Below are 17,562 nucleotides of genomic sequence, written 5' to 3'. Positions count from 1 at the left end.
AAGAAGTAATTGTTATAAAGACAGACACTAAATAGAAACATAATAATGATCAAAGTCTCGAATCAGAAAATCTAGAGACCAGCATATCCTGGGATAGAATGTGTCTGGTTAATAAAGGAAAATAAAATGCCGCTGTTAGGTTTCTTTCACTCCATCTAATGGTTATTTTGAAGATGATGAAGACAAGTCAGCCTAAGATACTACTACCGTACCTAACAAATGAGCCATTAAGAGATGTTGACATCAGTTTCCTGATGCTTGAGGCCCTATGTCTCACTAATTGGTGTGTTTTATGGAAAGATTATAAATAGTAGTCATGCAGTCTAAAAGGTTCCAAACCACAGTATGTCAAATTTTAAACACTTAATATTTACCAGAGAGTAAACTTTAAAACTCCATAAAGAAAATGCATAGGTGGGCTATCGAAGAAAAATAATTCATGAGAAATACAACTTGAGGCTAAGGAGATTAAAAAAAAATTAATAAAATTATCATCCACACCTTCCTATTCATATCACAGTTCAGTTATAATTATTTCGGAGCATACGTCTAACTCTCTTTTCATATTTTAAAATCCCTAAAGGCAGAAACCCATCTTCCACATTTCTACTTCCCTTGTAACAATGGTTCCCAAATGAACCAGCAACTAGCCTAGTTGCTTACGAAACATGCACAGAGCTTCCTAGCCATCATCACCATCACCAACAATACCACCATACCACATACACACAGGCACACACAAACACACACAAAATCTCCAGGGCTGAGATCTAGAATCTATATTTTATTTAAAATAACAGGTAATACAATGTACTAACTCAGGTGGCTGTGGTATGCAGGCAGGTTAGAAAATTATCTACTACCTAAGTAGATGCCCAATAATGGGATTGCTGGATCGAATGGTAGGTCTACTTGAATCTGTTTAAGGTATCTCCACATTGCTTTCCCCAGGGGTTGCACTAGTTTACAGTCCCACCAGCAGTGTATGAGTGTACCTGTCTCTCCACATCCACGCCAACATGTATAGTTTTGGGACTTTTTGATAAAGGCCATTCTCACTGAAGTTAAGTGATATCTCACTGTGGTTTTGATTTGCATTTCCCTGATGATTAGAGATGTTGAACACTTTTTCATATGTTAGTCAATTTTATATCTTCTTTTGAAAAATTTCTATTCATGTCGTTTGCCCACTTTTTGATAGGGTTGTTCAATTTTTTTCTTACTGATTCTCCTGAGTTCTAAATAGATTCTTGTTATCAGTCCTTTATCTGATGTGTAGTATGCAAAAATTTTTTCCCATTCTGTAGGTTGTCTGTTCACTCTCGTGACTGTTTCTTTGGCTATGCAGAAGCTTTTTAATTTGATCAGGTCCCATTTATCTATTTTTGTTATTGCTGTGATTGCCTTAGGGGTCTTCTTCATAAATTCTTTGCCTAGGCCAATGTCTGTAAGAGTCTTTCCTACATTTTCTTCTAGAATTCTAATAGTTTCCGACCTACATGATGAGTGCGAAGTGCACTGTCTAGGGAATGGACACAATTTGAAGCTCAGACTCAGGGGGATGGGGAGGCATGGGCAATATATATAGCCTGAGCTTTTGTACCCCCATAATGAGCTGAAAAACAAAAACAAGTAAATAAATAAAAAATAAAAAAATAAAAAAAATAATTGTGAAAAAAAAAAGAAAACAGTGCTTTGACTACAGACTGTAAGGCTAAAGATAAAAACAAAACAAAACAAATAAAAATACTATATAAAACAAAAACAACAAAAAAAAAGAAAATTATCTACTACCTAATACTGTGTCTTGCAAATAATAGCTATCCAGCAGATATAAGAATGTATAATCATCACAAACTGTGCACTGTCTCAGATAAAAAGAGCTATTTGAAAACTTAAGCTATAATACACTGAAATAAAGCTATTTAGCTTTAAACAATAAAGATCTCAAATTTTTTAGTAAAATAAAAAGATTTAAGTCTGAGCTACTTGCTGACCTTTATATTATATAAAGTAAAATGATATATAAAACATTCCTTTTTGTATTTTACCACCTCATATGGCCAGTTTACAATCAGACAACATTCTGACATTAAAGGAGAGAAATTATAAAAAATCAAATTATAGTGAGAAATAAAAAAAGAAGATGTATTAAACAAGAAAGCTATTATTGAGATAAGTAAAAATGATTATTGAGGCAGACTTGGTTTTATTTTCTCCAAAAGAAAACAGGAAAGAAATTAATTATAAGAAATTCTGTATCTATTAACAATTTGCTTTATGAAAATCAGAATCAAGATAAATACCTTAGAAAAGAATGAAAGAAAGAAAAACAATCATAGGAATCATAACTGATTATATAGAATCACTGTACACAATCACTAAGTTTAGAACACACATACATTCTTTTCAGTTGTTAATAACATGTATCAATAGAGATAAATTGGTAGTATTATGAAATAATTTATTTTAAGACCATTAAAAGACAAATTTCAAGGTAACCAAAATGGGAACTAGTTAACATCAATCTACACTAATGATTTATGTGCATGTAATAAGTTGTAATATGTTTTATTAGGTCACTCTATGCCAATTTAACACACTAACACTATTTTAGAAGGTCAATCAGAAAATAAAATTACAGTATTATAAAAATATATCAAGAACTCACCTGCTCTGGGAAGTGGTTTGTATAACTCCAAGTATTGCTCCCCATGAAGGACCTATGTTGCAGTGAGCAAAATTTTATTAGAAAACTTTCTTGCTCCACAGGTTCTGCCTGTGGATATGGCTAATCACAAGTGACATTTTACTGCCCACATGCTCACATCTATCTCTCCTCAAATGATCTATCTCAGTTTGGCTTCTACTTCTTAGTCATGTGATTTAAAAATAATCAGTCTCCCAATCTAAAGACGGTCAGCTCTTTTGGAACAGAGATAATATATTTGTAGTCTTTCTTGGCATTCACAAATCATTGTTAACTAATAATTATGGGATCATTTGCCAATAGAGACACTACACCAGGCTGTATTCCCAGTGCTTATCACAATGCCTGGAACATACTGGGCATCCAATAAATATTTGTTGAATAAAATGAACAAATGGGCCAGTGCTAGTAATTTCTGGTCACACGTACCAAATACAAATGATATACCTAAAACACAAAGAAATGCCTTACGATCAGGTTAAAAATAAAAGCAAAATCAATCTCAACATTCTTTTTGTATAATGTCTTGCAAGTTTTCTGCAAAGAATAGATACTAAGGACACCGTGTAACTTAACAGCCACTTAACCTCAATGTTTCAAAGCGAGAATATACTAACATATCCAGGAAAATAATAGGACAGGAAAATCAAAACCTTACCCACACACTCAAATGACCACACTACGCTGAAGTGGGATAGATTCCTAGTCTTCTTCAGAACCCAGAAAGAAAAAAAGAGGGGGAAGGGGTTGATCCAAAGATAAATGAAGGTCTGCCTCACTGTGTCATAGAGCCTGAAAACTCAAGGTTAAGAAGACTGGGATTCAAATTCCAAGATGGCTATCATTCCCCACCACAGAATATTACTTTAACACTATTTATTAGTTCTAACTCTTAGAGGAAATTTTGAAACCTATGTTTTGATCTTTTGTACTTACATTATCCAAACAGAGAATGATATGCAACAAATACCATGGGAGTGTGACTGAAAAAGCAAATTATCCAGCACACAGTTCTCACTTTTTTCCCAACTTCACCAAGTACTCTAATAAATAGGCTGCCATCAACGCAGAGCAGCAATGGGCTAACTGATCCATCAGGAAATGGGTTCTCCAATCAGTCAAAGTCACAGATACCAGCTCATAGCTCCACGATTTAAAAATTATTGCTAGGCTCATAAACTAAACCTTACTTCAAGAAGTAAAATATACCCTACCTCAAAAGATTTCCCACAGTTGCTCACTCCTTCCTTCTTAAAACACTTTATTCATTTAGCTTCTCAAGTACCATATTCTGATATTTCTCATACCTCACCAGCCATTCCCCCTCAGTGTCTTTTGCTAGTTCCTCTGCATCTCTTCACTCTAAACATTGCAGGGCTCCTAAACTGAGGCCTCTTCTCTATTTGTACTCACACATTAGATGCCTTCATCTAGTCTCAAGTCTTCAACATCACCTAAATGCTACGGACCCCAGTTAGACCTCTCCCCTAAACTCCTCCAGACTCACATATTTAACTGCTTATTTTACATCTGCACTTAAATGTGTAATAGGCATCTCAAACTTATCCAAAACCAACTCCTGATCATTCCTACCTTAAAATAAGTATGTGTGTAACTAGTATGCATATTAAATACATTCTATATTATACACATATGTGTAGATGGATAGATAGATAGATATAAAATTCCAGTTGTCTAGAACACCTTCATCTTTGACTCCTCTTTTCTTACCCTCATATCCAGCACTTTTACTTAGATTACCATACTAGACTCTTAACTGGTTTCTCTGCTTTCATGCTTGGCTCCCATACAATTTATCTTCCACACGGCAGCAAGCTTGAGCCTGCGAGTGAACACAGCCAGATCACGTCACCCCTCACCTCAAAAGGCTACAAATGGCTTCCCAGGTTAATCAGAGCATAAGCCAAAATCTTTACAGTGACTACAAGACCCTCTTCTACCATTGCCCCCTTGCTCAGTCTACAGCTATATTGGCCCCCCTTGCTGTTCCCAAAACAAGCCAAGTATGCACCACCCCAGGGCCTTTTGTACTTGTTCTCTCCGCCCCAAATATTCTTCCCACAGATAATTACCTGGCATGTTCCCTCACTAATATCATGATATCATAATATCATTACCATTTCCATTTTATAGATAAGGAAAATGAAGCCTAGAGAAGTTATTTACCCTTGGTCAAGTAGCAAATAAATAGCAGAGAGAGGATTAATAACATTGTCCCAGGGTTATAAGACTATACATAATTGTTATTTTCTTCTTTTTGCTGGCTTGTTTTACATATGTATGTATGTATGTATGTATTTATTTATTTATTTATTTTTGAGACAAGTTCTCACTCTGTTGCCCAGGCTGGAGTGTAGTGGCACAATCATAGCTCCTTGAACTCCTGGGCTCAAGTGATCCTCCTGCCTCAGCCTCCCAAGTAACTGGGACTACAGGCACAAGCCACGACACCCAGCAAATTTTTCTTATTTTTTGTAGAGACAAGATCTCACTGTGTTGCCCAGGCCGTTCACCAACTCCTGGCCTTAAGCAATTCTCCCACCTTGGCTTCCCAAAGTGCTGAGATTATAGGTGTGAGCCACCACACCCGGCATTTGCTGGCATTTTAAACAAACTCTTCCCTCTTTTATTCTTAAAAAGAAAAAATCAAAAGATATGCTAAATCTTTACTCCTGAACCAATCATTACAAACTATTTTATAGTTACACATAAAAATATATATATATACACATGCTATATACACACATACACATATAGGATATAACATTTATGAATAATATTTAAAGAAACAGAAGAAAAGCAAAATAAAGATTTCTTATGTATACCTTTGCAAGGTTGACTGAAAGCCCGGGAATATCTGCTAATCCTCCATCCATTATCGATTTCTGACCTATGATAACTCCAAAGGTAGGCAAACAGGAGAAATCAGAGCTTCCTTCATAAATAAATTTCAAATCTTTTGGATTCTTGATGGATGCTCCCACTCCAAGGGCATACATAATAGTTTCCAGTTCCGTATAAGTGGAAGAAAATGGAGGGAATTTATGGCCAATAGCTCCAGCCTATAGGATAGTTGTAAAAAATGATTTTTTCATTGATATTTTATTAAATTCTTGAAATTTTAACTTTTCAAAACAATTAACTGCTTACATACCTAGTTTTGCTTTTGAAAAGATATGAACATAATGTCAGTGAATTTGATGAAGCATAATTACTTCATTATATTCCATTTTTTTAAATAGAAACTAATTAGATAATGTGTAGGAAAGGACTTCATTTACAGGTAAGTATTTTTTTATTGCTTGCTTCTTACTAACAGAGAGTATACCTCATTTTCAACTTTCCTGTCTGTAATTTTGCAACTATTAGCTATCCCAAGAACCAAAAAACAAGGAATTTGTTGTAATTAGGGACAGTAAATTGCTCTATGAGATCAAATGGATAAAATTCACTGTAAACAGATGAGCAAAACATTGCTTAAGGCATGTAAATTTTTCTGCCTCATAATAGTTTTAATTAAAATGAGATTTACCCTGAAGTCCCTTCCTAGAAATGTCCTTTGTCTAATTGGACATTGTATTTTTCTATTCAGTGATGATGTCTAGTTAATGAATGAAGCACATATTAGGTTATAAAGAAAAATGTCCAATTTTTCAATCACTTCTATCCTAAAGCAGGAGGTGGCAAACAAGGGCTAAGATGAAAAATGTTTTTATAGGGCAGTTAAAAATAAGAAAAAACAGGAATAATATGCAACAGAAACAGTATGTGGCCCACAAGGCCTAAAATATTTACTATATGGCCCTTCACCTAAAAAAGTCTGTAAACCCCTATTGTAAAGTAAAATCACATTTATATACTGAGCATATTCTTAGGCTTAAAATTTTATCCCTAATTTTCTTTATCTATATGCCTGCCTGGGGTCACAAAACACAAGAATATAATGTGGCAAATAATTTATTTCTTACTATGTATCCAGCACAATTAAAAACAAAAGGATACATACAGGAAACAATAAACTGGGAAGTTTCACAGGAGCTACAACCAGAATTCTATTAGAACTTCTGCCATAATGGGAAGCTTTTTACTTGTGGCCATACTGAAATATTTTCAAAATATAATTATTAATGCTTTTCCTTAAAAGAAATGACCCAGAAGAACCACTAATATAATATCCTTTTCTAAAAAAGTTAAAAAATTAGTGACTAAAGTAGAATTACTAATGATGGTTTAAAAAAAAAAATGACACTTTGTCTAACTGTACTGAACGAGAGAATCCAAAAGTTACATTAATATTTGAGCCTATGTTCATTTAAATTCTATCAATATTTAGCACATATTTTATTTTATTTTTTTTTTTTTTTTGAGACAGAGTCTCACTTTGTTGCCCAGGCTAGAGTGAGTGCCGTGGCGTCAGCCTAGCTCACAGCAACCTCAAACTCCTGGGCTCAAGCGATCCTCCTGCCTCAGCCTCCTAAGTAGCTGGGACTACAGGCATGCACCACTATGCCCGGCTAATTTTTTTCTATATATATATATATATATATATATATATATATTTAGTTGTCCATATAATTTCTTTCTATTTTTAGTAGAGACAGGGTCTCGCTCTTGCTCAGGCTGGTCTCGAACTCCTGACCTTGAGCGATCCACCCGCCTCGGCCTCCCAGAGTGCTAGGATTACAGGCGTGAGCCACCGCGCCCGGCCTTAGCACCTATTTTATAAATAAGTTTTATGGTCATTTATATTTAACAATAACGCTTAGAAAATAATTTTTTGTATGTGAAAAAACTTTGGAATTGTTTATATTAATATTTTGAACAAAGTTTTGCTAATTATAGGCATTTTCAGTAACGAAGCATAAAGCTGTGTGTGTGGCAGGTGAAGGGGGAAAACGCAGCAAAGAACCTGGAGCACATAACCTCCAGGAGTCATATGGTGTCATAGTCCTCCCTCCCCTCCCCTCCCACACACAAATTTCCACACAACTCCAATCTACTTAAAACCAGTTTAAAGCTAGCCTTCAAGAAATAAAAAGCTATTAATGGGCAGAATGGGGACTGTATATATGGAAGGTAGACAGGCTAGGCAGGCACAGATATCAAGACTAGGTATTCATTTAGCCTCTAAAGCCTTTTCATCAAGAATTGAGGTAACTGTTCCCTCTTCCATCCAGTACCTCCCGGAGCTAATTTCCAAACAGCAATGGGGGGGAAAAAAGAGGTGGCTAAAGCACCAGTCAGGCAACTAACTTGATTCATCACACCCCCAAAGGGAGACCACTAAAAGTCACATGCAAGTAAAGAGTGTCCCTCTAAAACGTTCGTAAGTTTTCAGCACCTCTGTTTCCAACCATCCAGAAAAGCCAAGGGAAGAAGCTGAGTGGGTTTATCCTCCCATTCTCCTAGCCCACTTAGACACTAGGAAAAACCTCAGAAACTGACACCCAGTTTCCCTGATCTCCTTTCAAGACAGTCCTCCATTGGGGGAAAGAAAAGCATGGTACAGTCCAGAGAAATCTTAGAAGAGAAGGAGAAGTTAAAAGGAAGAATGAAGTAGTCTGGACAGCTTTAGAATTCAAGAATTGATCCCGAGCCACCTCCTCATGTGGTGGAACTGTAGTAAATTTCCTGTATGTCAGAATCAGCCTTGTAAAGTTATTCACAAATGATTTCTGAATAAATCCTCTATTTTAAATTACCTCTGCCACTACTTTTCTCCATTATTAGAGACTGAAAGAGAGTGACTGCATCGGAAAGCAAAATAGAGAGAAGGGGGTTAGGAAGGAGGGAAGAAAAGAAGGAGGGAGAAAAAAGTCTCCAGAGAAGGCAAAAGCTTTAGCCTTTTTTCCCCACTTACAAATCCTGATGTTGCTGCAGATGCTGTATGACTGGTATGATTTGTTGAAACTCCTCCTCCTGAATCTATTTTACTTAGGACTTCAAGTATACCTCCAGTTGACTCTAAAATAAAAAATAAACTTTGTTAAAGATGTGACTAAGAAAAGCTACAATATGCCAGATAATTATTTCTAAAACACTCAGCAAACCTGCTACAGAACCTCCATTGTCATTCATGAACTGAATGTATTAATATTATATTCAGCTACTGTAGGAAAAAATTGTGAAAGGCTCTGAAATAGACCAACAATAAATGGACACCTTCAGTGAAAAACAAGGCATTGTCTTACATACCCTTCCCTGGTTATCTGATTCGAAGCGGGCTCTAAGCTTTACAATGTCTTTGAGCTATCTTACAACTTCTTAAAGTGGCATACTTGTCTAAAGACACACAATTTCTGTCTGGTGGAGAGACAACTGATTTCCCTTCTCTCTTCACCATCACCTGTCCCCCAGGATGGAAGAATGCCAAGACTATCCACCCAGGTCTCTGCACAAGTAATAGCTCTGAAGACAGTACCAGAAATTCTTCCAGAGAAAACCATCATCATGACCAGTGACCCCAGACAGGGATCAAAAGCTACTGTTCTGGGATCTAAACGGTGAATAAAGGAGGCACATAGGGATCCACATGTGTATAAGATATTCTGAAGGCTCTGGGACCTTTCTAACAACTCTGTGAACTCAGGAAAAAAATATAACCAAACCACAGAGTCTGAGATGACCAGGAATATCTGCCATTCCTAGTGATGCCAATCCTTTCCCTATCACCCCATTCAGATTGCTGCCTAGACGGAAGGCCATTTAATTGAAAGGCACCTTGGTATAGGCTAAAAGTACTGCACTCAGAGATAGACAATCTGAATTAACTCTGGGCTCAAACATGGGCTAGTTTAGTTTTTCTGGGATTTAGTTCCATCATCTCTAAAACGAAAACTCTGGAACAAGTGCTCTGGAAAGTCAACTCTTATTGAAAAGACGATTTTTTTACTTATATTTCAAATATTAGAGGTGTCTTCTCATTTATAATTACATAATTCAATTAGTGAGCTTTTTTAATAAGTCTAATATATTTGGGCCGAAATACTTTTTGAGGTAGATATTAGAGAAAAGTTTTTACTATATTCTTCCTTTGTTTCTTCCACTTATTTTCATTGATAGGTGACTGTGGTTCATTGAATAAATTTCTCTCCAATATCAAAATATAGAATACAAAAATGCTACCATTTATGACATAACAATCATGTTATCATCTGATTGAAAAAAGCATAATGAAAATTTCAGTGAATGCACCAGCAGGTAGGAAAGTATTAAGGAGAAAACAGAGTAGTCATTTTTCTTTTCTTTTCTTTTTTTTTTGAGTCTCGCTCTGCCCAGGCTAAAGCGCCATGGCGTCAGCCTAGCTCACAGCAACCTTAAACTCCTGGGCTCAAGCAATCCTCCTGCCTCAGCCTCCCGAGTAGTTGGGACTACAGGCATGCGCCACCATGCCCTGCTAATTTTCCTATATATTTTTAGTTGTCCAACTAATTTCTTTCTATTTTTAGTAGAGACGGGGTCTCGCTCTTGCTCAGGCTGGTCTCGAACTCCTGACCTCAAGCAATCCTCCCGCCTCAGCCTCCCAGAGTGCTAGGATTACAGGCGCGAGCCACCGCACCTGGCCGTCATTTTTCATATATACTCTTCTATCAAACTTTGAATGTAACATTACTAAGAATTAAAAAAATGTTTTCCTATAAAATGACTCTGAATCATGAACTCTCTCAGGAAATTCTTTTAAATTTCATATGCTATACACATATGTGAGTTATATTTTTTTTTAAATGTGACTTATTTGGTTATCTATTCTTGTGGCATGTCATAGGTGATTAAATAATTCAAGCTAACAAGTAATTACTAAATCCCTTCTATGAGTTCAACACTATGCTAAAACCAAATACAAAAGAAGTACATACAAGATATACACAGTCTCTGCCTCAAAGGAACTTACCCTGCAGTTAAGGAACCATACATTCATGAGACAAAAGCAGTGTAAAACAGTTACAACTAGATGCTCAAGTGGTCCTACCACTTAGTTCAGCTAACAGAAAGATCAGTGTAGCACAGAATATCTGGGGAGGTTTTGTTGAATATCTGGGGCTTGAGTTTTTCTAAAATTATTAATAGCAGAGGTCATAAAAGAAGGAGGGGATGTGGTAGAAAGGCAGAGAAACAGTAGCAAAAAAAAAATGCTGAAACAAAGACACCTTTCTTCACTAGATAGAAAAGAGCTAAGCCTAAATAAAATAGGCTTAAATAAACTTTTTGGGAAATAGAGAAAACTCGGGTCAGATTATCTAGCATACGGCTAGATAATGGAAGACTCTGAAACCAACCATCAGCAAGAGAGTAGGTACATTTAGCACAAATAAATAGACACCTCATGTCATCTATCCCCCAAGCACACATAAACGAAAAAACCAGGATTTTTAAAAAGTTGAAAAACTGACAGTGAGAATAACAAAAGTATCTGAAATGTGAAGAGTTCTAATATCTACTACAGCAGAAACTATGCTACAGATGATTCAAGTGTCTAAGCACCACAATTAAGATAGAAGACAATTCCATAAGAGAAGAAAATGCTTGCTGTCTCTGGTTCCCCAGCTAGGGCTAACTGACTTGGGAATCTCTTTACCTTGGATAGTGTGAGGTTTGCTGGCATTATGGAAGTCACAGATCTTTTTCCAATTAGCCTTCACTGCCTCAGGAGTCATTGGCTGATTCTTCTGTCTTACAGTGGCTCCAAGGGTCCGCTCCCAGCGCACTGGTTATAGAAACAAAACTAAAATGCTGAGCACATAAGCTTAAGGAGACAAAAAGTAGGATGCATAAGAGCCCCTTAATTTTTAACTTCAAGAAAAAGGAAATCCAGAAAACAGGATTCTAACTTTTAAAGATTTTTACTATAAGCCCTAAAATACATTTTTCCTAACAAACCCCCTTAGGACAGTGTCAATTATTTTAAAAAATATATTTAAAGCTGAAGGGAAAAATGCCAGACACTACTTTGCAGAATGTTGTGCTATATCTGAAAAAGTTAAATTATATAATAATCATACCAAAAAACTGACCTCATGACCACAGGTCACTCAAGTAATACACTTCACTCTCAGTGTTTACAAAATGAACGTAACTAGAGCTTCGTGGGGTAGCAAACTGAGGACCAATGGTGATAACAGGTCAAAGATTCCAGTTAAAAAAAAATTGTATAACAGGTGGCCCCAAATAATTCTCCTTTACCCTCCCTATGCTCTAGCTCCATTTCTACAAGAAACCCATTAGACTGCACAGCTTCACAAAAATCAATACTGCCGCATAAGGTCCGTGAGGAGAATTTTTAACCTTTTTTTCTTTTTAAAAATACAAAGAAATAAATAATCACTAGTAACCTTATTTAAATATAATGGTCGGATTTTGTTGGATGATTGTTTTTTTTTCTTTCTTTTTCTTTAAGCATCCGTTTTCCTGGGATGATGATTGTTAAATTGAAGATTCGTCTCGGGGAATGACAGAAATGCTTGCTTCCAGAGCTTTCCTATTGATAGAGTGCCACATACAGCTTTTATTGCAACACTTGATGTTCCTTTCTTAAATGGATGTAATAAGATACTCAAAAATGCCTGAGGAATATAAGTCACTTTAACAACTGGAGAGAGCGACCATTAATGCTACAAAAAATTAAACTCTACAATATGTTGCAACTATGCCCTCCAGTAATAGCAACCTTTTCAATAATTCAATTAACTGTGTGATTAATTTTGAAACCAGTAGCCAACTGAAAATAAATTGAGATATAGGGATTTTCATAACTTTTTAAAATGGCATAAAACAATTATCAAATTTTGGAGCTTACAAGGTTTGAGAGATAGGGTAGGAGAGGGTTGAAGCTAAATGAATTCACTGTTGGGATGTAGGGGAATAACTCCCATAAATAAGTTGCAATTTCTATCACGGAAAGTTGTCCAATGTGATTCCTCACTCTCTCCTCCTGAGGTCTCATGCTCCAAGGAAGAAAAGTTACATGAGAGAACTAGAGAACTTGCCTGCTTATGTTACCTAGAATAGGCCTGTCCCACGTATTTAAAATTAGAAACAGCTCTCCTTCCCACTCACTTCTTTGCTGAAAACAGCAAGAAAAAGCACGTGGAATACCAGAGACATGGGTGGATAAATATATTAATAAATACAAAGAGAGACTATGCTGTCTGAAGGAATAGCCAGTTCTGAATAAAACAGGCCAAGTCTTGAATAAGGACTGCCTACAGGAAGAATAGATAGGTTCTTAAAAGTGCCACAGGCCTGCAAGACAATTGCCATGTTTTAGAATACCTGTTCCCATAGCAATGTTTAAAACCGAATATGTGCATGCTAGATGCAATGATTAGGCATTTGTCAAGAACCTGACCCAGAAATATAAAGAACTGAGGTTCTGTTCTTTATATTTCTCACCCAAATTTATTTTTATATTTTTTTGCTATGAATACATTTATTATTATTACTATTACCATTATCGCAAAATGAAGGTTAAGATTATAAATGAAATGTGCTGAGGATAATTAATATATCTAAATACATTAACTAAATACATTAATTGAAGTTAATATGATTGTATTTCAATCTGGATATGCAGGTTTAAAGACATGGAAATAATCTATGGCAAATCAATAACCAAGAAAGACTTACATTTTCCAATCCATCCTGCTCCAACCTACCAAAAAGAGGGAAAAACATTATATCATCTAATATGAAATCAATAATAGAATTTTTTTAAATTAAAAAAAAGGAAGCTCTATTACTAAAAGTATTAGAATGCTAGATGACCATAGATGAAGATAATACAGCTCTATAAAAGTCCACTGGCCCCCATGACTTTGCACTGCTCGTGCTATCAGAGCAGAAACATAAAGCCGCACATTGCAGCAGAGGGGCAGGCCAAATTCTGCACACAGTAGAAGAGAATGACTCTGATGTCAGAGACCAAGACTTGATACCAGTTGTTCTACCAACTAGCTGTGTGACCCTGGCCAAATCATTGGACCTCCCTAAATCCAAGTTTCCTCATATGTAAAACAAAGGTAATATTATGGACCTCAAATGGTTACTGTTAGGTTCAAACAATATAAATGACACTTATAAATGACATTTATATAAAAGACAATATAAATGGTACACCGTCTAGCACATCATGGGCTAGAAAAGAATGACTCTGATGTCAGAGACCAAGACTTGATACCAGTTGTTCTACCAACTAGCTGTGTGACCCTGGCCAAATCATTGGACCTCCCTAAATCCAAGTTTCCTCATATGTAAAACAAAGGTAATATTATGGACCTCAAATGGTTACTGTTAGGTTCAAACAATATAAATGACACTTATAAATGACATTTATATAAAAGACAATATAAATGGTACACCGTCTAGCACATCATGGGCTCAAAATAAATGTCCCTCTAGAAAAACCTAATGAATTTTAACACAAAAAAAATCAAAGTCAAATAAAAAAGAGTATCTGACTTAACGAACTCCGTATCCTCATTTTAATCAAACATCTTTATACAGAGATAAGGCAAATGACAAAATACTAACTGCTACCCAGAAAGATAAATTTTTCATTTCTATAATTTTTTCCAGAGGTTGTTCAAGAAAATTCTCAGAAAAAAATGCCTGATGTAAAGAAAATCTGGTTGTCATGTCTTCAAACATCACAATTACAGTGAGCAAGAACTTATCACAACAATTCCACATGCATATGATAGAATAAATGTATCAGTAGACAGCAGACATCATAGTGCTCTAGGTTCAAGGGTGTGACTTTCCATCGCCCTTTGCCTCTATATTAATATGCCCACACTTTTTATAACACATCCAATCAGCCTTGATGTAGTTATAGTAGATAAATCAGCAGTGGTTCTGATAAGAGGCAAAAGAAATATCACCTTTTACCATATTTTGGGACTGAAGTTATAAGCTACAAGCTCCTCTCAGGTGCTAGAAACAACTGCTCCAGCTGAGCCAAAAAATCTGTACCTGCCACTCTATAAATCTACCCTAACTTCACAAAGTGCCAATTTACTTTAAAGGTTTAAGTCAGAGTATTACAGATATTATACATATCTTGTAGTATATTTTATCAATTATATGTTCCTCATCAAACATGTTCGCAAAACAGTAAAAGAAAATAGCAACATACAAAACTTCATCTGCAGCATGATCCTAACTGTCTGTGTGTGTTTGGGTGTGTGTATAAAATGTATGTCTAAACAAAAGACTATTCATGTAAAGTGTATATCTAATAAAAGACTGGAAGGAAATATTAATACATAAAAATATTAACAATATTTCTCTCTGGATAATAATGTGGGTGATTTTCATTTTCTTTTATATCCTTTCCTATATATTTGAAATTTTATTTTGATTTGAAGTTTTAATTTGGGCATATGTTATTTTTGTTCACAAAGTAATAACAAACATAAGTGTAAAAGATAAAAATTCCTTAATGAGAAAAAAAATTCCTTAATGAGGTAAAAGAGGAGTAGGCCAAATTCTAAATTCCAGATGGCTTGATATTATTAAATTTTCCTCTTCTATAAAATAGATTTATAAAATTCTTTCTACATCTAATATTCTACAATTCACATTAAATGACTGTGATTAGGAAGGTAGGAGCATATATCTCTGCTTAGACATATATAGACCATTTTTTTAATTTACTCATCATCTTTTTATTCAAATGAAACAGGCTAATGTATCATTCACTTCAAACTAAGCCAGGTTCATTTGCTACCAAGAAATATTTTGGATGTCATAGTATTCCACATACAACATGTTCATTATTTCCATAGAGAATCAAAAATGGGGGAAGGGAGGTTCTAATATACAACAGTTCAGGCTAGAAAAAAAAAAGGAACAAACTCAAATGAGTAATCAAAAATATATACATTGGCCAGGCAGGGTGTCTCATGTCTGAGCGCTTTGGGAAGCTGAAGTGAAAGGATTGCTTAAGGCCAAGAGTTCAAGACCAGCCTGGGAACATTTTGAGACTCCCTATCTCTACAAAAGATAAAAAAAAAAAAATCCAGTGTGGTGGCATGCACCTGTAGTGCCAGCTACTTAAGAGACTGAGGCAGAAGGATCGCTTGAGCCTAGGAGTTTGAGGTTGCAGTGAGCTATGATGACACCACTGCACTCTAGCCCAGGAGACACAGTGAGACCCTGTTTGAGAAGGAAAAAAAAAAAAAATATATATATATATATATATATATATATATATGTGTGTATGTATAGGCTTTAAAATGTCTAAAAGGACTTTCACCCAAGTTAACAATGGATCTCACTGGATGGTGGGCTTATGTATGGATTAGTATTTTCATAATGAACATTTAAAGCTTTGCAATATAGAAAAATAAAAAAGTTTATTTTTTAAATTAAAATACATAGTAAATTGTGTTTATCATCACACCAGACTAAATTCCTGCTACAACGATAGTTAAAATTGGGAGTGATTGCTATATACCAGGCCCTGTAATAAGAGTTTGAAATATGATTTGTAGTTGTCACAACAAACCCTAAGAAAACTAAAGCTCAAGAAGGTCAATTTATACAATACAATACAATCCCAGCAAGCTGGCAATTACTACAATATGAAGTCAAAATCTGGCCAAGTTGACTCTAAACTCCAAGTTCTCTATCTTTCCACTTTATCATTTAGCTTCTTAAATCAATGAAACTTTCTGCATTTGACTAAACACATCAAACCACCACATTTTCATTTGGTAAGAATATTAGAAATGGAGAACTAAGGAAAACAGAATTTATAAAGTTTCTGTTACTTTCTCAAAAACGGTATTTGTCAACACTTGTTCTTTAATTATAACATAGACATAGTATTTAAAAATATATAAGTGATGTCAACTGGTACAGATTTTTACAAATGTAAGCAACTAACAAATATTAATTTTTAAATCACCTTTTATATTTAATTATACAAATGTTACTTTAGGAGAAACAGAAAGGTACAGAATACCTCAAATAAACCACCATTTTCTTCACAACTCTCGTGGCAAAGCCAAAGGACCAGGGGTGCCACATAATCTGGCTTCAGAGCTTCCACAATATCTGAAATAAATATGAAAAAAAAGTTTATAAAGAATAATATATACTTTTTAAAGAAAGAGCCTCACTCTGGCATTCAGACTGCAGTGCAGTGGCACAATCACAGCTCACAGCAGCCTTGAACTCCTAGGCTCAAGTGATCTTCCCATCTTAGCCTACCATGTAGATCGGATTACAGGTTTGAGCCACTGCACCCAGCTCTATACACATAATTCCATCATTTTACTTTTTAAAAATTTCTTACTTAAAAAATATAGGCACTTCAAAGACTTTTAAGATACCCACATAACTAGTCTAACATTCAAGGCTTCTGGAAGAACTTTTTCTTCTGATTTTCATGAGACATTTCTGAAGCACTCTCAAGCTTCTAAAATTGTAGGCATCAGATATAACATTCCAAGATGGATAACAAACTATTCAGGAGGAAAAATGTTAGAGCTGCCTAAGCAAAGACTAGTGAGCAAAACTGTATATAACATGAGAAACTTGGGTACCATTTATTCCCAAAACAATTTTGCTCTCCCAGCTATTTAACAAGAATCTAGAAAATTACAAAATAGCCCTGACAATTGTAATGGCAGATAATGATTGAAATAGATCCTGCAACCATAATTGATGAGTAACCAAATATAAGAACTATCCTCCCGTTGCATACTTTTTTACTTTTTTTTAAATTGATAAATAATAGTTGTACATATTGCTGGGGTATATGTGATATTTGATACTGTATACAATGTGTAATGATCAAATCAGGGTAATCAGGATATCCATCACCTCAA

General features: G+C 35.3%; 1 protein-coding gene across 6 annotated transcripts in view; it reads right to left on the bottom strand.

The window, feature by feature from the left end:
* HSD17B4 (hydroxysteroid 17-beta dehydrogenase 4) overlaps positions 1-17,562 on the bottom strand; it is an 85,901-nt gene that overhangs the window by 39,405 nt on the left and 28,934 nt on the right. For all 6 annotated transcript variants that reach the window (XM_069492750.1, XM_069492749.1, XM_069492754.1 and 3 more), the window contains 6 exons: positions 16,695-16,786; positions 13,355-13,379; positions 11,307-11,435; positions 8,592-8,695; positions 5,557-5,793; positions 2,672-2,723 (listed from right to left, as the gene is read on the bottom strand). In XM_069492750.1, coding sequence (XP_069348851.1) covers positions 2,672-2,723; positions 5,557-5,793; positions 8,592-8,695; positions 11,307-11,435; positions 13,355-13,379; positions 16,695-16,786 — 639 coding nt within the window. The remainder of the gene's footprint in view (positions 1-2,671; positions 2,724-5,556; positions 5,794-8,591; positions 8,696-11,306; positions 11,436-13,354; positions 13,380-16,694; positions 16,787-17,562) is intronic.

This window comes from Eulemur rufifrons, chromosome 17, assembly GCF_041146395.1.
Source record: "Eulemur rufifrons isolate Redbay chromosome 17, OSU_ERuf_1, whole genome shotgun sequence".
NCBI lineage: Eukaryota > Metazoa > Chordata > Mammalia > Primates > Lemuridae > Eulemur > Eulemur rufifrons.
The sequence above is the reverse complement of the archived record's forward strand: the minus strand, read 5'-3'. Positions and strand labels throughout refer to the sequence as shown.